The sequence below is a fragment of the Acomys minous genome (genome assembly GCF_964271855.1).
Source record: "Acomys minous genome assembly, chromosome: 16".
Lineage (NCBI taxonomy): Eukaryota > Metazoa > Chordata > Mammalia > Rodentia > Muridae > Acomys > Acomys minous.
In genome coordinates, this window is record NC_140498.1 from 14,814,122 (window position 1) to 14,836,584 (window position 22,463).

Below are 22,463 nucleotides of genomic sequence, written 5' to 3' on the forward strand. Positions count from 1 at the left end.
TAAATATTAAATTACACCAGTAGATCTTAAACCTCTCACCAAAGGAAAAGGAATTACAACCAGTGTTTCTACATGAGCAGAAAAGCTCCCTGCATCATCTGTGGTCACCGACGAGGCCGCTGTGGTCACTATGCATGCAGAGGACCTCAGTAGACCATAACTGTGACCTTCCGCTGGCACTCTCTTATTTCTCTTTATTCCAGCATTTGGTGGTTTAAACGAGTAATTGATTAAATGCAGAACGGTCCCTCTAGCTGATATTTCTCAATTAAGGCATCTTTCGGGTAAAGCTTAGCTGCTTTATTAGAGCTGATGTTACACTCACATTTCATCTGCTGGAGATTCTGTATCTGCTTCCTGGATAGTCCCCCTTCCCTGGAAAGCCTGGCAGTAGACACAGGGCAAGGCGTCAGGTCGGGTATCTCTGGGTCCAGATTCCTATCAGAAGTCAGGGTCTTCTTTTTCATCATTGGACTACTTCCAGAAGAGACGGTTGCCTAAACTTCTTTGCCTGGCTCGACTGCTCAGAAACATGGGGGATTCAGTCCCACTCTTGGGTGTTAAGGCATCTCTGGGCCACTTGGATGGAGTTTGCTGAAGTCTCTCTAATGTCTCAAAAGGGAAAGCTGTAAAAAAAAAAAAAAAAAAAAAAAAAAAAAAAAAAAAAGGGAAAGCTGTTAAATCCTGGGCCAGGACAGTTCAGGACAGACAGATATTTCCAGATAGCCCATTTCCAGGACTGCATGCCTGGTTTTCTGGGTGGCTTTTTCTACCATCAGCATCTGTCCGGATTTATGATAATTGAGTCCCCTGGAAAAGCCAGCCTCCAGCCCATTTGACTTTTCTAAGTCTCACCTGAGAAAACACAAGCTGTTTTCTTTTGTGTTTTAAGGCTTATTTAAGCTACTGTTTCTCTATGATGTTCACAGAGGGAAGATGAATTCTGTCTGCTTAGGCGCCAGCCTGCAGAGGTGCAGAGAAAGGAAGGCAAGTTGCAGATCTTTCCAAAAACACTTAACCGCAGGCCACCAGCCCCAAATCTTGTGTTCTTCAACCTAGTTCACTCCTCGTAGGCAGGGCCTGCAAATAAACATGTCATCTGGCTTGAAAGACTGCAAAACAAGATTCTGTTCATGCAAGAAGGAATCTATGGTGAATCTATGGCAATTGTTTCTAACGGGTTGTTTTTAAGGAGCTGGCTCATGGTTATTGGGGTGGGGTGGGGTGGGGTGGGGTGAGGTAGGGGGGTTAATCAGGTGCTTTGGATTTAAACTTTCAAACTGGTGGCCAGTTTACTTGGCCTCTCTGCCTCACCTGGAGACAACATACATGCATCAGGGTAGCCAGGGGGTTCTGAACAGGGATTTCGTGTCAAGAAAACCTAGTCCCAAACCAAATACTTAATTTTATATGTAGTGACTTCGTGCCTTGGATCAATGACTCGATATTCACCAGTCTAGCTTCTCACTGAGAAAACTCTATACCTCGAAGGGCTGTGGGAATATTAAACAAGGTTTAAACAAGATAATGGATTTAACATCCTTACCACAGTGCCTGGGGCCCAATAGGCATTCAAATACTAAATGCTATTATTGATTTAAAACATGTAATAAATTTGATGTGCATATATATCATATATATGTGTGTGTGTGTATAGAATGGGGAGGAAGAAGGCAGGCAGGGAGGAAAGAGAAAAGCAAGGGAGGCAGGTAGATGGGCAGAAGGCAGAGGAGAGAATGAAGAGAAACAGGAAAGCATTTTCTAGAAGGAGCTGTAGCAACAGAGTCTTTTTTTTTTTTTTTTTTTTTTTTTTTTTTTTTTTGCCTTTGACAAAGTTCTCATCTTGGATGGGTGGTTGATGGGCTCAGCTAAGCTCTCCAGAGGGATTGAGTAGTGTGCTTTCCGCAGAACACAGGGAAGCAGAAGACAAGTGATGTTGGCAAGCTACTCTATTGCAGCAGAGAAATACTCGAGAGCAGAGTGTGAAAAGAGAGAAGTTTGAAAGGGACCCTTGGAACAATGGAAACAGAACAGTAAAGACAGAGTCAGCCAGGCTTAAGGCGGTCTGGACCCCAGCGCCCTACCTCAAGCACAGAGCACCAACATCAGGCTTCAGCATGGAATCAGTAGAGCCCTGCTCACTGGACAGAACCTGGGTATGAGCTGTAGGCGGGCAGCTGGAGTGATGTACATGCTAGCAAGGACACACATAAGGGTTGTGGGCCTAAAAGATGCGCCAGTATTTGTGATTCCTGATGCCCTGAAATCTCACTTCTCTCTGTCTCTACCTGCATAGCATAATCTATCTCCACCTTCACCTCTCAGCCCATTTACCCCCAAATGTTTTCCTTTGGACTGAATTGTAGGACCAGGACAAACATAAAAATTGTTTTATGCCTCTCTTTTGCGCCATGGGTGAGAGCTGACATACTACCCTAAGGTGCTTGGGAAGGCCATGAGCATACATGACACCTGCCGTGGTTAGGGTCAACAGAGAATATTGGTCAGGTACAGTCCTAGCTTGGAGAACGATCCTGCTCAGAATCCGAAGGTTACAGCAGAGGGCCTTTTCACAAACCAGAGGCCGCGAGACAAGCTCTGTGGTTATAAGCGGGTGTGCTCTCTCTCGATTTCCAAGAGAGGCTGCGATTGATTTGCTTGAATGAGTCTGTGGGCCAGGGCAGCTAGGGAGCATTGCATGAGGGACCTGCTGCAGGAGAGCCTGGTCTTCTTATTTGAGGTGTCCTCTTCTTTGAGGACTTTCTTCTGGGGGAGGGGAGCTTGTGATTAGGCAGTCGGAGGCCTTCCAATTTTACTGAATGTCCCCAGTACCACTTCATGGTGTACTGAACACTAATATCAGACCTTACGCCATTGTGCCATCACCATCACCCCTTGGATCCTTCAGGATGGAAACGATGGCTGAGGCCTCATAAACGAGTGTAGCGTGGAATATATGGAGTGCATGAGTGGTGATGAAAATGGTGGTCATAGCAGCCAGGACCTTGTGTCACTGATTGTGGTCACAACCTGCATTATTTCTCTTGTTGAAATGACCAAGCACCTGGCAAAAAGAAGTGTGATGAAGGAAGTGTTTGGGCTCATTTTGCGAGGACACCATGCATCAATGGCGGGACGGCATATGAGATGTTTGGTCACAATGCAGACACAACCAGGAAGCCGGTGCTCAGCCCACTCTCCTTTTTATTCAGGTCAGGTCCCCAGCCCAGTATTCAAGGCAGATCCTCCCTCCTTAGTTAAACCTCCCCAAAGACATACACATAGACACGCCCTGAAGTGTGTTACCATGGAGACTCTAAATTTAGACAAGTTGTCAATAAAGATGAGCCATCATACTTCTGTGTCTAGAGAGAAGATGCTCCTCCCTACACACATCAGGGGAAGTAGTCTTCTCCCAGCATTCATTGCCTCATTTTAAAAAATTTATTAATTCATTCATATTACATCTCAATAGTTATCCCATCCCTTGTATCCTCCCATTCCTCCCTCCCTCCCGCTTTCCCCCTACTCTCCTCCCCTATGACTGTGACTGAAGGGGACTTCCTCCCCCTGTATATGCTCATAGGGTATCAAGTCTCTTCTTGGTAGCCTGCTAACCTTCCTCTGAGTGCCCCAGGCCTCCCCATCTAGGGGACGTGGTCAAATACGGGGCACTAGAGTCAGACCTCACTCTCCACTCAATTGGGCTGGGATTTGGGGCAAAAACTCATTGGTTACTAGATTAGCTGGGCTTCCAGGATGGATATGGAAGGACCTGTTTCTCTAGTCTGTTGCTGCTCTCCTATCCGGCACATTCGAATAGGTATTTGTTCACGTCTTCTCGGGAAAGTCACTCAGTGCACACAGATAGGGACCTAAGAGGAGACAGAGACCCTGGGATAAATAATAATGACAATGATGATGATGATGAAGATGATGATGATGATGTGGAAAATAAAACGGAGAGGAGTCTGAGTCTGGAGTCTTCTCTTCATCCTTCTCTCCCTCCCCTTCTCCCTCCCCTTCTCTTTTTCTCTCTTCACTCCTTCTTTCCTTATATCTTTGCTGACATTTTTAGCACCTTCGAGCAGGTGTTGTACTGATACAAGAGAAACATAGATGCCATGTGTCTGTCCTTACAGTCTAGTTACTTATGTGCTGCACAGGGAGACAGTACAGAGACACAAATAAGCTAGAACCAAAGAACTGCTTCCGGGGGTCAAGACAACTACACCGGCAGCACTTTGAGCATTTGGAGAGTAAAGGAACCCTCCCTGACTGGGCACGATGAGGGTGAAATCAAGCAAGGCTTCCTAAAGGGGGAAGTCCTTGATTGGCTTTTCAGACACAGGCAGGTAAGATATGGGGGAAGAACGGCAAAGCAGCAGAAGAAACTTGAACAAACGTGAGGGTTGTGGAAAGTGAGGGGTGCGTCGTGTGGAGTGTGGGGTGCAGAGGGTGGGGTGAAGGGTGTGGAGAGTGTGGACTGGAGAACATGACCACCTGACAGGGGCAGGTAACAAGGAGTCCTGGTGGGAAGGTCTGATCTTGCCAACATTCACGGGGAGCCAGGAAAATTCAGTCCCGCATGGCCCTGGAGTGTCCTAGGTCAGCTTTGTTCAATAGCAATCTTTCGAGGATGGAAAGGAATATAGAAAATCTGTCCAATACTTATTAATTTGAGGTGGAAAGATTGCGAAGTACTGCACTTCAACAAATTAAAAGGACAGTTTCAGGAAAGAATACAATGGCATTTACATTACCTCACGGCTAATGTGCATTGATCGGATTAAAATATGACATTATGAATAAAAAAGGGCTCCTGTTGCAAAATGCTCAGAGAGGGCTGGGGAGGGAAAGCATGTGTGCAGCCAGGATTCTATTTCGCCTGCACATTCTGGGCTTAGTGGGAGCAAGGCTGTTGATTCTGAAATGCATTATTTCCCTGAAAATGCATCGATGAAACACAGCTTTAAAGTTCAAAAGAAGCCACACGGGACTTCTTTTCCCAGGGATGTGTTATCTGTGCACGTGTAATGTACATAACACAATGTCCACCTGTTTATCCAGCAGGGTTTGCAATTGCAAAAATGCTTACTTGTTTGCACAAGGACCCAAGTCCTGGGCATCAGCCTGGGTGATAAGTCATAATCACTGTCACCTTCAGAGCCAGAGTTCGGTCCTAACCCATACCAGGGAAGCTGGTGGACTTGCCCTCTCTTGGGCTGGTGTTGTCCCATCTGAAGGACCCAGGTCTCCTGGACTGGCATTTCTTCTTTTGAGCTCAGAGTGACTCAGGGCAGCTGTTAAATGCTGCAGTTCTAAAATAATAATAATAATAATAATAATAATAATAATAATAATAACAACAACAACAACAACAATAAAGAAACCCTGTCTCATGAAAACCCTGCTTTCGCGTGAAAAAGACCCATGATTTGGATACTAGGTAAACATTTTCTTGAGCCAGAGACTCGGGCAAACATAACCATTCAAAAGGAAACCTGCTTGAATGTGTCTCTCTTCTTCCTGATTATGTAAATATATATTACTGGCTTCCTCTTTCTTCCCAGCTTCTGGCAGCCCCTGCACTCGAGAAGGAAGGTATGTTTTATTCAGCAGAACAAAACAGGCAGGGACCTGAGATGTGGGTGAATAATAAATTGGTTTTGACTTGGCCTTTTAGCTCATTATGAATCTTTAAAATGGTGAAATGTGCCCCTCCTTTCCTGATGAACTCCCCCATTGAATGCTGGGAGGAAAGCCTGGTCTGAAAGCTGATCTTGAACTTAGCGTTTGAGGACGCAGACATTGTGCCTCGGTCCATCATTCGTTTGACTCATCCTTCTGTTTGTCTGAGCCCTGTCCACTTATCTTTCTGGTACAGTGGTTCAGATCACGAGCTCTGGAGGAAGGCAGCCTGAGCCAGCCCAAGCCAGTCCGAGCTCAAGTTCAGGTTCTTCCACTGGAGATGGGTGTGATCATGGCTAGTTAATCCCTGAAAGACTTGCTGTCTGTCTATAAAATGGGTAAGATGAATATTGGCTTTTCCAGTAAAGAATAAATTAGATGTGTATATGAAAAGCTTAAGCTTTGTGCAGCGGCTGGGACCGATAGACTTTGAATAAATGGTTGCTGTCACTAGTAGCTCAGTTGGCATTCATTTATCACCCACTTTGGGACACATACCATTCTCGGTGCAGTATGACAGATACAGAATTTTCACGCGGGACCTTTACAGTTCAGACAGAGGATAAGGCATGCTTGTGCAGGACTGTGAGTGATAAGAAGTGAGCAGATGTGGGGTCTGGCCTTTCAGAAAGGGGAGGTCTGGTGTACAGCCGAGGGGAAACTGGGTTACTATGAATTTCTACAGAGGTTTAAGTTAGGTTATATACAGGGCTCACACTGGAGGAGATTAGCAGAGGATGGTTGCAAGCACTCTCCACCTGTTAACACTTCTGGTCCCTGAGTGGCGCTTGGCATGAGGCTTCCCCTTCATCCACTGTTTGTTTGTTCAGAGAAAGGGTAGTCCAGGCTGGCTTCAAACTCATTAGCATACCAAGAGTAACCTGGAGCTCCTACCTCCTGCACACTGAGTTCAGGCATCCTAGGCAAACGCTAACCATTTGGCAAACTTCTTCAGCCCTGATTTAGGTCATTGTGCTGCTTTGCTTCAGGGAGATGGACTCACACACCGAAGCTCACACAATTAGTTCCTTACACCAACTAAGGACACCAATCAATTACTTGGCTCTATCAGTAGACTTTTCACACCCACTTTGAGAGATGCCATCAGTGCTTAAGTGAGAACATGATGGAAACACAAACTAAACAACCCCCGGAATCCCGTGTAGAGGTGAAGACGGTGACTGTGACGGTGACAGCTATCTTGGCTGTCATCTCACGGTGATGTAGAGTCATCATGGGAACAAAATTCTGGGCCTGTCTGTCAGGGGTCACCTGGGCGAGGGTAACGGGTGGGAAGACTCACCCTGAATGTGGGTTGCTTCTTGTCCATGGGCTAGGGTCCTGGCCTGAATAGAAAGGAGACATAGGGCCGAGCACCCGCATTCATTTCTCTCTGATTTCTGAATGTGGGTGCAAACTGAACAGTGTTGATGCACTGCAGCCTTGAACTGTGAACTAAAATAATAGCTTTCTTTTTTTTTCTTTTTACCTTCAGTTGCTTTTAAGAGGTATTTGTCACACTAACGGGAAGAGGGACTAATACAGAGTGAGGCTAACACTGAGGCCACGAGGGCAGAACCCAATTCAACTGGTCTGACTTCAAATTGTGTAGGACTCTGCGGTGCCAGTTATTGTCTTTCTGACCTTGAGACAGCATCACTCAAAGCCTTCCTTGGCTTTTCAGCTGGGTCATCTGCTGTTGTTGTGCCAACCCTGCCTTTTCATTATTCTCTTGTTGCTCTTTATGCTGTATACTTAGCATTTTAGCTATGAAGTGAGGAGGGAAGGGTTTTCTGGGGGTTGTCTGTTTGGTCTCCTAAATGTCTGTGTATATGTGGACTGGCTTTTCCAAGCTCTGGGGAAGTTTCTCTTATGATTGACTTGAAGATGTTTTCTGTGCTTTAGGGTGAGATTTTCTTCCCTCTTCTATGCCTATAAACCATAGATTTTCCTTTTTTCAGTGTCACATCTGTCTTGGAATTCCCATGCGCTCCTTCTTATTAGTTAATCTTTGTCCCTTTCTGACTGCTCTGTCCCCTCCTCCTTGTCCTCAGGCCTCATGCTCTTCCTCCGTGCTTGATCCATTCTTTCGCTGAGTATTTACCTGCAGCTTTTGATTTGGCTTAGGTTTTGAGTGTCCAGCGTCTCAGGACAGGTTTATTCTGTATGCCTCTTGTTTGAATTCCTACCTCATATCTCACATCACTCTCTTCATTTTATTCAGCTCTTTTTGGTCTTGATCAGGAGCTCATCTCCCTCCTTAGTTTATTTGAACATACAATCACTCTTTTAAGTTCTCTTAAGCTTTCAGATAACTCACTCTCAATAGGCACCATTACCATAATTATTGGAAAAAGCTATGGCTTTGGGGTTTTTGATGACACAGAGTTGAGATTTAGACATTGGCTATTGTGTTTTTTCAGACTTTATTTTATCAGCTATTTTCTTTCAGTTGAAGTATTGGAAGTACTCGTGTGACTTGAGTATGGCAGAGTTGAGGTGTGTAGTTCAGCAGAGAATTTTTCTGTTCAGGAGCCCAGGGCACCTGGTGTGGACTTTATATTATCCCCTAACTATAGGAACAGCTGCTGGATATGGCCAGTAAGCAACTCTTGTACAGTGTCCCCATTGACCTCAGCCACTGCAAAGAGATAAATAACCAAAGGTAGCATGGAGCCTATTCACATGTTAGTAGATTAAGTTGGGAGGGAACAAGAGTGGGGGAGAATAGGGATGAATAAGACCGACTGTGAAAAAGAAAAAAATCAGGGTGCGTAAACTAAGTGAGAGGGGAAATGTGGGACACCATCAGGGTCCACAGACTTTAGAGTCTGCAAAAGCTATGGAGGGTTCTAAGAAACAGTAAGAGGAGGATATGTAAAAGGAAGAGGGGGTGATAAGAGATTTGGATAGAGAACGCCTCGTTTGGACTGAGTGTAGAGTCACATAGCAAGCTTAAAATGTAGGCTTAGGATATAGACAAGGATGACCCATCCGGAGGAGGCATAGCTCAAGAGTGGAGAGTCAATAATATAAGATAAAAAAAATAACAGTCAGTTCCTGGCACAGCTGGCCTGGCTTGGAGATGGCGTTTTTGGATCATCAAGTTCTAACAGTCCCCACTTGGTGCTATAGCGGGGAGGGCAAGTCAAAGGCTCTGGTCTTTGCAGCTTCTGTGTTCTGTTTCGTGTGTCCTCTGGTGCTGGGGAAGGGGGAGTTGTAAGCCCTTTTCTTGAACCCATGCGCTCCACATAGCCTCTTCAGGTCCTGTGACCCAAGTTCCCTCCAAGTGAGGAACAGCACTTCCCATCTCTCCCGTTAGCTACTGAGCAGGTTAGCTCACCTGTGTGCTTCCGACTTGGGAGAATGTGTAGCCAGGCTCCTAAGAACAACTTTAATACTTTGTCTTATTTACCACAGACGTACAAAGGCCTGTTGATATGTGTTATTAGGATGGATTTGGTGTTTTACACATTTCTGTTTAGGCTAAGCCTTCAATTTCCGAGATATGTTTGATAACTTTCAGCACTTCCCAATGTGGATTGCCAGGGTTGAAGTATCTGTATCCCCCACCTTCTGGGGCATAGGCCTTCATGAATCCACAGAATAGGGCTTCAACTGGAACCTTTGGAGTATGTGTCTGAGCACATGTGTCACTCAGAGCCCTGAGCTCCAAAGCTCTGGCCCTTCTTCACCCTCCATTTTTTCTCTACCCGTGGTCCCATTCCCTCCTAAGCACCAACGAGTGATGCTCCAAGGAAGACCAGAAAATACAACAGCCCCTCCATTTTCTATTTTAACCCTCCATCGCTCCTAAGTGGGTGTTTTAAATACCCAGCTCTCCTACTGTGCTTGTCACAGTCCTGATAATGGCATTTATTATCTGTTCAGTCTTTCTGAGTAGTTTCCCATGTGCTATTCATGAACTCCCGTCTCTCTCTTTGTGTTTATGCCATTGGCGTGCAGACCCCAGGGTTGGGTTTTACATTTGTGTGATGTGTTTCAGCTAGCTGATTCCAGTTCACGATTCTGACATCCATGAATCCAGTAGCTGATCAGCCCATGAGGCTGGCTGTCTCAGCTGGTCTTCAGTGAACTCTGGAATCCCTAATAAGTAGGCTCTAATGCTAGTGAAGGAGTAGATTTGACAAAGAGAATAAGAGGAGACAGGCAAAGAGAGCGCTTTGTATAGGCTGACAGCAGAAAGTCTGACCCAGATTAAAGGTGGATCTTCCTACCTCAAAGACCCGTATTAGAAGTGGGTCTTCCTCCCTTCAAATGATTCAATTAAGAAAAAAAAATCACTCACAGGTGCATTTGAGTTTCAGTTAATTCCAGGTGTAGTCAAGTTGACAAGCAAGAATAATCATGACACGCCCCCCCCCCCGCCCTTCCTTTCTACAGGCAAACTACAACATAAGTAAAAATAGAAAACGACACTTTGCTTATCTCCTGTATTTGCTCACTTCCATCTCACTCTACGTCTGCCCATGTACCCTCTATTATGTTGAGAACCATAAAACTGCATGCCGAACTTTTTACTATTTATTTCACCCAGTTCCTTTACTGTTGTCAGGTGTCACCCATGGACCACATTGCTTCTACCAGTTCGGGGAGCTGTGAAAGAGTAACTCTTTCGGAATATATTTAAACAATTTAAGAACTGAAAACAGTAAGTAGCTATCTCGCAAGAAACTCCCCTGTTTTCACATACCCTGAGATGCTTTACCCAGACTTCACCAAAATATAGGGTGTACCAGACAGTGTTCCTTTGCCCATAACCTTGCCAGATGAGAGAAGGCTTCTCAGTACTTAAGTAGGACAACCTCTTTCAAAAAATATCCAGAAATCTACATCCTTTTAAAAGCACATTTCCTTGGCCATTTATTCCTCCAGCCTGAGAGCGGGAGGAAGTGTGGATGAGTTGTCAAAGGAAGAGCATTTTAATGCTTCATTTGTTCCTTGGGGAACACTCAGTTTCTTTTCTATTACCAAAGTGTGTCAGCCCTAGACACATAGACGGTCTCCTTGGACCGTCTCCTGCAAGACGTAAATTGGGAACTGATAGCTGTTTTTGAGAGTCTCTTCCTGGTATCTGATATTTTCCCAGTAGTAGTAGAAATGTGTGGTTACTTCCCACGAAGACCATTTTACCTCAGGCAATGCCCGAGTGGAACTAGCAGAGATTTGCTAATAATGTCAGGGGTTGGCTCTCTCCCATGGGGTATGTCTCAGGGTGGAACAGGTATTGGTTGGACTTTCCCTCAATTCCTACAATCCCCCAAATGAATCAAGGAAGAAAAGATCCCCTTGGAAATGGCTTTCTTGAGTAACTGCACCCTATGTGACCACGAGGCGGGAAACACTCACAAATGTTCTTCCCTCAGGGTGGGGGCAGGTAAGGGGGTGAATTTGGCCCCTCCATGTCACATCCCCAGTGTTGCCAGCAGGACATACTCAGAACCACCTTTTGCAGGAACCCTGTGAGTCAAGGGCTCTACCAGTTTGTACCAATTTTATTTCTCTCAGTTGATTATTTACTGTTATCATCTGGAGGAAGGAAAACTGGACTGGTAATTGGTTCCCAGGTAGACCTGAAATACTTCTGTTCCGTTCTCTGCTTTGTCCCAGGAATCCATCTTGCAGGACCTCAGCTAGAATCAAGCTCTGCCATAGAATAGGACCCCTCTTTTATTTTGTTGTTGTTTCTAGTTTTTCAAGACAGGGTTTCACTCTGTAGCCTTGGCTATCCTATACTCCCTCTGTAGACCAGGCTGGCCTCAAACTCACAGAGATCCTCCAGCCTCTGTCTCCCTGAGCCTGGGATTACAGGCATGAGCCACAGTGCCCATCCGGACCCCTCTCTTTTTAACAAACAGGCTTACTAACAGTCTACTTTGAATTAGAGGTGTTAGGTTTTAATATTGTTACTAATTATTTTAGGGATTAACTTTTTAAGTTATACGTGTGTGTGTGTGTGTGTGTGTGTGTGTGTGTGTGTGTATGTGTGTGTGTGTGTGTGTGCCTGTGTGTCTGTGTGTCTGTGAATGTGAGTAAAGTGGCCTCAGAGGCAATGTTCCCTTGACCTGGAGTTACAGGCAGTTGTGAGCTGCCTGAACACAGGTCCTCTATAATAGCAGTACTCATTGGTAAACACTGAACTATCTTCCCAGCCCCTAAGTTTGTATTTTTTTTTTAAAAATCAGCATAATGTGTTAGATCCATTATGGCATTTTCAGATAAAGTATGTAGTTCTCCTTATCCCATCACCCTCATCACTTGCATCCTCTGTCCCCATCCTACAGACTCCCCAGGCAGATTCTTGGCCCTTCCCTGTCCTAAAGTCATTGTGTTCATCCCATCCTTCCCTATCACCTAGCATTACTCTATGGTCTCCTTTCCAGAATCTTAGGCCTTAACCACAGTCATGTGATACATTAAATATATGCATATATTTTTTTCTTTTTATTTATTTATTCACTTTACATCCTGATTGTAGCCCCCTCCCTCCCCTTCTTCCAATACCACCCTCCCTCCCTCTTGCTACTATCCCCTCCCCTACTCCTCAGAAAAGGAGAGCCCCTCCCCCCCCACAAGCCACCCCAGCACATCAAGTTGCATCAGGACTGAGCACATCCTCTTCCCCTATGGCCCGGCAAGGCAGCTCTGTCATGGGAGGTAATTGAAAAGCAGGCAACAGAGGCCATATCAGAGGGAGCCCCCACTCCCCTTACTAGGGGATCCATGGGAAGACCACGCTGCCCATCGGGTACATATGGGGTCTAGTCCATTTATGGTCCTTGGCTGGTGTTTCAGTCTCTGCAAGTGTCCCCTGGGTCCTGATTATTTGGCTCTGTTGGTCTTCTTGTAGAGCTCCTGTCCCCTCTGGGTCCTTCTATCATTCTCCTCAGTCTCCCACAAGTCTCTCTGTGCTGGCCTCAATGTTTGGCTGTGAGTCCTTGGCATCTGTTTCAATCCACTGCTGGATGGAGCCTCTCAGAGGACAGCTATGCTAGGCTCCTGTCTGCAAGCAGAGTATTGCTAATAATGTCAGGGGCTGGCTCTCTCCCATGGGGTACGTCTCAGCGTGGGACAGGCATGGTTGGACTTTCTCTCAATTTCTACTCTTATTTTTTCCTCTGCACATCTTGTAGGCAGAGTTAATTTTGGGTTGAAGTTTTTGTGGGTGGGTTGGTGTTTCCCTCCCTCCACTAGGAGTCCTGTCTTGTTAGAGGGTGGCCTCTTCTGTCTCCATGACAAAGACTAGGAGTTTCTGTTAGAGTCATGCCCGTATCTTCCCAGGAGCCTACCCTGTCCTTGGTTTCCAGCTTGTCACAGAGATGTCCCCTCCCACAGTTTCTTTTCTCTCTGCTAGCCCTCTGTCCTTTTGCCGCCCTCCTTCCCAGGACTAATTTCCACCTCATTTCTCTCTGTGTTTCCTCTCCTACCCTGTTCCCTCTTTTCAACCCTTTCTCCTGTCTATTCTACTTCCCTTTCTGAGTGAGATTTAAAGCATCCTCCCTTGGGTCCTCCTTGTTACTTATCTTCATTGGGTCTGTGAATTGTAGTATGGTTATTCTGTAAAACATGGCTAAAATGTGCTTATAAGTGAGTACATACCATGTGTATCTCTTTGGGTTTGGGTTACCTCACTCAAGATGATCTTTTCCAGTTCTACCCATCTGTTTTTAATAGTTGAGTAGTCCATTGTGTAACTGTACCACAGTTTCTTTATCCATTCTTTGTTTGAAGGACATCTGGGTTGTTTCCAGTTTCTGGCTATTATGAGTAAAGTTGCTATGAACATAGTTGAGCAAATGTCCTCGTTGTATGGTAGAGCATCTTTTGGGTATATTTCCAGTAGTAGTATGGCTGGGTCTTGAGGTAGAGCTACTCCTAATTTTTTGAGAAAGCACCAAAGCGGTTGTAGAAATTTGTACTCCCATAGCAATGGAAAAGTATTCCCCTTTCTCCATATCCTTGTCAGCATGTGATGTCATATGAGTTTTTGATCTTAGCCATTCTGATGAGTATAAGATGGAATCTCAGTGTCATTCTAATTTGCATTTTCCTGGTGACTAAAATATTGAGCATTTCTTTAAGTTATTCTCAGCCATTTGGGATTTCTCTGTTCAGAATTCTGTTTAGTTCTGTACCCCCATTTTTTAATTGGATTATTTGGTTTGTTGATGTTTAATTTCTTGAGTTCATTATATATTTTGGATATTAGCCTTTTGTCAGATGTGGAGTTTGTGAAGATCTTTTCCTAATCTATAAGCTACCATTTTATTCTATTGACAGTGCTCTTTGCCTTACAGAAACTTTTCAGTTTCATGAAATTTATTAATTGTTAATTTTAGAGCCTGAACTGTTGGTGTTCAGGCTGAAGTTGTCTCCTGTGCTAATGAGTTTAAGGCTCTACCCCACTTTCTCTTCTAATAGATTTAGTGTTTCTGGGTTTATGTTGAGGTCTTTGATTAACTTGGTCTTGAGTTTTGTGCAGGGTGATAAATATGGATCTATTTGCATTTTCTACATGTAGACATCCAGTTGGACCAGCACTATTTGTTGAAGATGCTTTCTTTTTTTCCCCATCATATGGGTTTTCTTCTTTGTCAAAAATGAAGTGTCTATAGGTATGTGGGTTTATTTTTGGGTCTTTGACTTGATTCCATTGACTAACCAATCTATTTCTATGATAGTACCACACAATTTTTATTACTATTACTCTGTAGTACGGAGTGAAATCAGGAATTGAGATAACCCCAGAAGATATTTTATTGTACAAGATTTGATGCTGGCTATCAGCTTGCTGTATGTAGCCTTTATTGTGTTTAGATATGTGCCTTGTATTCCTGATCTTTCTAAGACTTCTAATATGAAGGGGTGTGAGATTTTGTCAAATGCTTTTTCAGCATCTAATGAGATGATCATGTGGGTTTTTTTCTTTCAGTTTGTTTATATAGTGGATATATTGATGGACTTTTGTATATTGAACCACCCCTGTATGCCTGGGATGACGCCTACCTGATCATGATGGATGATAGTTTTGATGTGTTCTTGGACTCAATTTGCAAGTATTTTATTGAGTATTTTTGCATCAATGTTCATAAAGGAAATTGGTCTGCAATTACTTTTCTTTGTTGAGTCTTTATGTGGTTTAGGTATCAGGGTAACTGTGGCCTCATAGAATGCATTTGACAGTGTTCCTTCTGATTCTTTTTTTGTGGAATAGTATGAGGAGTATTGGTATTAGCTCTTCTTTGAAAGTCTGGTAGAATTACACCCTGAAATCATCCATCCCAGCTCTCTCTCTCTCTCTCTCTCTCTCTCTCTCTCTCTCTCTCTCTCTCTCTCTCTCTCTCCTCCCTCCCTCCCTCCCTCCCTCTCTCCCTTTCTCTTCATCCCACTCTCTTTTTTTTAATGGGAGACTTATAGGATTATTTAACTTGTTTACCTGATCTTGATTCGACTTTGGTAAATGAAATCTATCAAGAAAATTGTCCATTTAATTTAGATTTTCCAGTTTTGTGGAGTACAGGTTTCCTTAGAGTCTGTTGTCACGTCCCCTTTTATATTTCTGATGTTGTTGATTTGTATAATCTCCCTTTGCCTTTTAATTTGTTTGGCTAAGGGTTTGTCTATCTTGCTGATTTTCTCAAAGAACCAGGTCTTGGTTTAATTGATTCTTTGTATTGTTCTCTTTGTTTCTAATTTATTGATATCAGCCCCAAGTTTGATTATTTCTTGCCCTCTCGTCCTCAGATATGTTAAATTGCTAGTATGAGATCTCCAATGTCTTATGAAGGCTCTTAGTGCTTTGAACTTTATTCTTAGCACTGCTTTGATCATGTCTCATAAATTTGGGTATGCTGTGTCTTCATTTTCATTGAATTTTAAAAAGTCTTTAATTTCTCTCTTTATTTCTTCCCTGACCCAGTGGTCACTGAGTAGGGAGTTGTTCAGTTTCCATCAGTGTGTAGGCCTTTTGTTATTTTTGTTGTTGTTGAAGTCAAGCTTTAATCCATGGTAATTTGATAAAATGTAATATGTTAATTCAATTTTCTTATATCAGTTTAGGTTTGCTCTGTGACCGACTATACGGTCAATTTTTGGAAAAGGTTCCATGTGGTGCTGAGAAGATGGTATATTCTCTTGTGTTTGGGTGGAAAATTATGTAGGTATCTATTAGGTCCATTTGATTAATGATATTTGTTAGGTTCATTGTTTTCCTGTTTAGTTTCTGTCTGGATGACCTGTCCATTGGTCAAAGTGTGGTGTTGAAGTCTCCCACTACTAATGTGTTAGCATCGATGTGTGATTTAAGCTTTAATAATGTTTCTTTTAAGGATGCAGGCAGACTAGAAGAGACTTGATAAGCTGGGATCAGATGATGGGTGAGGAGAGCTCCTCCTTTCTGAGGACTAGGGAAAAGGGGAGAGGGAATGAAAGAGAGAGGGTAGAATTGGGAGGAGACAAGGGAGGGATCTACAATTGGGATGTAAAGTGAACAAATTAAAAAGAAAAAAGAAAACAGAAAAATGTTTCTTTTACAAATATGGGTGCCCTTGTATTTGGGGCAAAGATGTTCAGAATTGAGATGTCCTCTTGATGGAATTTTCCTTTGATAAAAGGAAGTGTCTTTGCCTATCTTTTATGATTAAAAGTCTATTTTATTTGATATTAAGATGTCTTCCAGCTTGCTTCTTTGGTTTTCTTGGAAACTCTTTTTCCAGCCCTTTACTCTGAGGTAAAGTCTTTGTTGCTGAGGTATTTCTTGTATGCAGCAGAATTTTGGGTCCTGTTTATGCATCCATTCTGTTATCATGTGTCTTTTTATTGCAGAGTTGAGTCCATTGATATTGAGAGATATTGATGACCAATGATTGTTAGTTCCTTTTTTTTTTTTATGTTGGTGGTTGTAGTGTGTTTGTATGATTGGCTTCTTTGGTTTGCTGAAGTGATTATTTATGTCTTGTGTTTTCTTGGGTATATTTACCCTCCTAAGGTTGGAGTTTTCCTTCTATTGTTTGTGCATAAATATTGTTTAAATTTGCTTTTTTCATGGAATATCTTGTTTTCTCCATATATGGTGAATGAAAAATTTGCTTGGTACAGTAGTCTGGGCTTATACCAGGATACCTCTGGTCTCTTAGGATCTGCAAAGCATCTGTCCATGCCTTTCTGGCTTTTAGAATCTCTGTTGAGAAGTCAAGTGTGATTCTGAAAGGTCTGCCTTTATCTGTTACTTGGCCTTTTCCCCTTGCTGCTTTTAATATTTTTGTTGTTGTTTTTCTACACATTTAGTGTTTTTATTGTCATGTGGCAGGAGGAGTTTCTTTTCTGGTCAAATCTATCTGATATTCTGTAAACTTCTTGTATGTTTAAAGGGATCTCTTTCTTTAGGTTGGGGAAATTTTCTTCTATGAGTTTGTTGAAAATATTTTCTGGTCCTTGGAGCCAGGAATCTTCTTTTCCTCTATTCTTATTATTCTTAGGTTTTATCTTTTCATTGTGTCCTTGCTTTCTTGGATGTTTTGTGTCAGGAATATTTTTAGTGTTTTCTTTGATAGATGTATCAACTTCTTCAATTGTATCGCCTATACCTGAAGTTATATCCTCCTTCTGTTTGTGAGTATATCCTTCTGTTAGTGATAGTTACTTCTGTAGTTCCTGTTCTCTTCCCTAAGTTTGTTTCTACAGGATTTCCTCAGTTTGTGTTTTCTTTATTGATTCTATTTATATTTTCTGGTCTTGAACCATTTTACTCATTTTCTTCACTTGTTTGATTGTATTTTCTTGTATTTAAGTGATTTATTAATTTCCTCCTTAAAGGCTCCTGTTTATTTGATTATCTTTTCCTATATTTCTTTAAGGGATTTATTCATTTACTCTTTAAAGGCCTCTATCATCTTCATAATCATAGGTTTAAGGTCATTTTCCCATGTTTTGCTTGTGTTAGGATACTCAGGGCTTGCTGTATTAGTTTAGTTCTAGTGGTGCCATATTACCTTTGTTGAACTGAATCCTGAATCCTGTAGATGATGTACAAGAAGAAGAGGAGGAGGAAGAGGAGGAGGAGGAGGAGGAGGAGGAGGAGGAGGAGGAGGAAGAAGAAGAAGAAGAAGAAGAAGAAGAAGAAGAAGAAGAAGAAGAAGAAAAGTCCAATCCAAATACTGAGGCTTTGAAAAGTTCAGTTTGTAAACTCTTCATTTCTGCTATATAAATTAGAAAGTGAAATTTACTGAGACTTTACTTTGTATGTCTGTTACTTTGCTAAGACCTTGGCTGATCCCACCTGATATGCATGTGTGTTAATACCCTACAATTCACTATTATGCATAACTAATACATGTTAATTAAAAAGCTGTTAAAAATCCTTATGCATCATCTTGCTTAATTCTGAAAATGACTCAATGAGGTGGGTGCACATGGATCTCTACGTGACAGGAGGAGATCGCTGCGAGGCAAGCTAAGGACCACCACAGCTGGCAAGGCAGGGGTAGACTTCACAGCTGAACTGTCCAGACCCATATACAACACTGGAGCTCCACACACAAAGCCCGGGGTTATAGTTCCAGCATGACAAAAAAATGGATGTGGTGGCACGCAGCTGTGATTCCTCCCCGCATTCCAGAGATGGAGGCAGGAAGATGGGGAGTTCATGGCCATCTTTAGCTGTGTAGTGAATTTGAGACCAGTCTGTTATATATGAGATACTGTCTCAAAAACAACAACAACAACAACAACAACAACAACAAAAAACCTACAGAGACCTCAGGAATAATCTATTCCAATTCCTGATGCATAAGAATTGAAGGTGGATGAAGTGAATATGCTGTAGCTGTAAACTCGTGCCAGGGAGGTGAGGGAATCCTCAGATGCTCATAGGCCAGTCAGCCTGGTCTATACAGAGTGACACACAAGAGACAAGGTCAAAGGCAAGCATTGACACCTGAGGTTGTTCTCTGACTTCCACACTATGCCATGACACACTGGCACACCCATACACATGCACATAGACACACACACCACACACCGGCACACAGAAATGCAAAGATTTAAAAAGCAAAATTCCAGGCCCTACTTTTAAGTGGCTGTATACAGAGTCATCACACTGTGAACAAGACAAAAAGCTTCAAGAAACGATCCTCCAGTGCTCAAAATAATTCTTGGAATATTCCTCAGGGAAAATGAATTCTGTACCTCAAGTTCCACGTGGCTTACTTCTCTTTCGTCTTTTTTTTTTTTTTTTTTTTTTTTTTTTTTTTTTTGTGAACATGGCAGCAGGAGTCATCGTGACCATGAGTCAGCTATAGCCCAAGGCTGGTTATGGACACAAGAGTTTTTCCCAAATCAAAAGAAAGCCTCTTGTAAGGAGTAAAGGGGCTGCATGAAACGTACAAGAAAGAATATTGGGCTGGTGAGATGGTGTAGGGGGAAAGGCACTTCCCACTAAGACTGACAATAAATGGATGCGGTAGCACTCCAGAACTTAACAGGGTGAAACCAGAGAACTAACTCCTACAGGATGTCCTCTGACCTCTACATGCATGCCATGGCATGTGCACGTGCTTACTTGTACACACCCACACACACACACACACACACACACACATACACACACTGAACAAGTAATTTAAAAATGTAATGAATATTGATAATATATTATAAATGTCAAATTATATATGTTACATTGTTAATGTCAGTATAATTGGTTTGAAAATCACACTTGTGAAAACATACACGCATATTTCCTTCGATTAAGGAAGTCAGCCCATGGCTAGATAGACACGGCTTCTGCAAAGCTTTGGTGACACAGTAGAGAGGCAATCCAGCCTCAGTGTGCCCAGTGGCTCAAAGAATACAGTAGTCTTGTAGTTGTAGCTCACAGTTTTCTCCTCCATATCTCCACAGAGATCCAGACATGGGTCTATGCTGAACAAAAAGAACATGAGGAACAAACTCATCATGTTGAAAGACATCTCTGTTGACCAAGGCTTTGCTAGATTCTCTTCCTGAACCTCCTTCCGAAGAGACTTCTTATGAGTTTATATCGAGGTATCCTGACAATTTTAAATAATTAATCTGGCTGATTTACTTACCTGGTCTCTGAATTCTGCTAAAGTCAGAGCAAGCTGGGCTTTCTGACCACACTCGCCTATGACCTTCCTGAGGATCTGAGAGTGGCTGTACATGTTCATCTTCAGCACCTTATGGGGTGGATAACAAATCAAAGAGAGGCAAATCAGTGCCCACAGTGAGGGGGCATGGTAGCTGGTGTATTAGATCCTTGCCACAGAGTTTTCATTAGTCAGTAGCTAGGGACGTACCCTTCCATCACCAAGATCTTCCGTCTAGTCTGTGTTTCAGGCAATGTGGTGGCTGTCATTGACCTGTCATTGAACCGCTGCTGTGACTGATGGGAGCACCCAGCAGTGAAAGCCACTGAGTTTTCTGTCTACCTTTCTTCCTGTCTCCCCTTTCCTAGAGCTGTCCTTTGCCTGGGATGTGACTTCTTTCCCTCTGACATTTCAAAGCCCACTAGTGCGTGCCCCCGTGCCGCACTGCCCTTCGTGCTATGCTTTGCGGTATCTTTTCAGATCTTGAGGTCAGTGGGGCCCTGTAGCATGATTCACAGGCTGACCCAGGTGTCCCCAGGTGGGGCGGGAGAAATTCAGGTGGTAAAAGAAATGATGTGGCTCGCCTTACAGAGCAGGTGTTGTGGATGTCAATCCACCTAAATCAAGAGAGTCCTCACACCTTCTCTAAGCCCGGAAGAGGACACTTAACACGAGGGAATCTCAGCTCATTTGTTTTTTATGGATTTCACAAAAAAAATTACCATTTTAGCCTTCGTTTGTGTTTAACTAGTGTATTTAACTCTATTCTGAACCAGTCGCTACTAAAACTGTTTGATAAAATGGTGAACAAAACAGGTTTGATGGCCGACTCATCCGGATTTATAATCCAGGGCTGTGTCTACTATGCAGGACAGTTCTTGCTGCTCAAAGTCCCCAAAGGCATAGGATTTGTGTTAGAAGAATAAGGAGGATAGAATGCCAGGCAGATTAAACAAACAAACGTAAATAAACAACATACGCCCACCACCACCACTGATAATAAGAAATGCTTCTAGTGTGGACTCGTGTTAGGAAAGTGAGTTTCTATAACCTCATGGAAGAGACTGTGTTAACATAAACAATATAACACCAAACTGAGCCACCTTCACAGGTGAGATGCTCAATGTGCAGATACTCCGCAAAGACACTTGGATTGATGGCAGCTTATGAGGGAAGATGGAATTTTACCGAAGGAAGTCATGGGAGACAGTAGGGAGTGGCACATTAGACAGTGACAGAAAGACACAAATCAATCAGCGTGTGAGAGGTGTGGGACTATTAATGTCCTTCCCCTGATGGAGAATGATCCTAATTGCAAACAGAAGTCAGTGGGATATGGGCAGATTTTGCTTATGATCAGATGTGATTAGACAAATGATGACAAATGAGGAATGACTGTAAATCGACCAGAGATGAGCTCTGTGTTGCTAGGTAACAACCTAACATGATTCCCGGTAGAGTCGAAGGACCGGGAGACATAACGGGTGCATGTTTCCTGGACCTTTCCTTCCTTCCTTTTTTTTTTTTTTTTAGCAAACAGTCTTTATTGGGCTCACAGCAAGAGTCCGTTGGCCTTGAGGACATATGTGAACTTGCTGATTTTGCTCTCTACATTCTTCTCTGCCTGTTTCCGTAGCCTCAAGAGCTGCTTCTTCTTCCGATAGTGGATCTTGGCCTTTTCCTTCCGTTTCTCTTCCAGAGTGGCTGTCACTGCTTGGTACTTCCACCCGACCTCATGAGCCAGTCGACCCAGGTAAACAAACTTTCTGGTAGGCTTCAGCCGCACAACCTTGAGGGCAGCAGGGACCACCATCCGCTTTTTCTTGTCATAGGGTAGAGGGATCCCATCCAACACCTTGAGGCGCTCCAGGGCAGCCTGGCCTCTCTTGGTCTTGTGGGGCAGCATGCCTCGCACAGTGCGCCAGAAAATGCGGCTCGGGGCTCGGAAGTGGTAGGGGCCTCGAGAGGGGTTGGTGTTCATCCGCTTTCGGAGGAAGGCCAAATACTTTAACTTGTTTCGGTAGAAATTCCCAGAAATGTTGATGCCCTCACAGCGTACAACCACCACCTTGCAGCCCAGCAGCACCTGTTTGGCCACGATGGCCGCCAGGTGGCCCAGAAGATGGCCTCAGCCATCCAGCACCAAAACCTGCCCCTCCGCCATCTTCGGCAGCCGCCTGGGAAACCTTCCATTTTGAAGGGCTTCTACGGTGTTCTGTGATTTAAAATGTTCCACCTGGGTTCTCAGACCTCATTCAAAGTAAAATATTGCCTGAGTTTCAGTCCTGTAAGTGGAACTTTCTAAAAAGGGACTCAGTCCAGTGACACGTAGACTTGAAAATGGGACAATGGCTTACATGGTTTCCTAGTTTCATTTCTGTGATGAAAGACCCGTAGGGGAAAGGGGGGCTACTAGACTTACAATCACAGGTCACAGTTGATTGTTGTGGCGAAGCCAAGGCAGAAACTCAAGCAGCTGGTCACGGCACATCTGTAGTCAGGAGCCAAGAAGAGTGAACACATTCTCAGTTGCTTGCTGATACCCAGCTAGCTGCCTTTACTCTCACATAGTTCGGAGCCAAGCCCATGGACCGATGCATTGCACATGCAAGAAGGGTCTCCCAGCATCAACTAACAACGAAGACAATC

General features: G+C 43.5%; 1 protein-coding gene and 1 long non-coding RNA gene across 2 annotated transcripts in view; one reads left to right on the forward strand and one right to left on the reverse strand.

The window, feature by feature from the left end:
- Nucleotides 1–10,307, forward strand: part of LOC311587244 — a 42,073-nt gene extending 31,766 nt beyond the window's left edge. The window contains exon 3 of the long non-coding RNA XR_014775802.1: nucleotides 10,268–10,307. This is a non-coding gene — a long non-coding RNA (uncharacterized lncRNA). The remainder of the gene's footprint in view (nucleotides 1–10,267) is intronic.
- Nucleotides 10,308–21,329: 11,022 nt separating this feature from the next.
- LOC311586580 (large ribosomal subunit protein uL13-like) lies at nucleotides 21,330–21,995 on the reverse strand. Its single transcript, XM_084762642.1, has one exon. The coding sequence runs from the start codon at nucleotides 21,793–21,795 to the stop codon at nucleotides 21,367–21,369; it is 429 nt and encodes a 142-aa protein (XP_084618768.1). The 5' UTR covers nucleotides 21,796–21,995; the 3' UTR covers nucleotides 21,330–21,366.
- Between the last annotated feature and the right edge of the window lie 468 nt (nucleotides 21,996–22,463).

Bases quoted from the DNA above. Each gene is read 5' to 3' on its own strand.
- LOC311586580 (XM_084762642.1), bottom strand. From the start codon at position 21,795: ATGAACACCAACCCCTCTCGAGGCCCCTACCACTTCCGAGCCCCGAGC.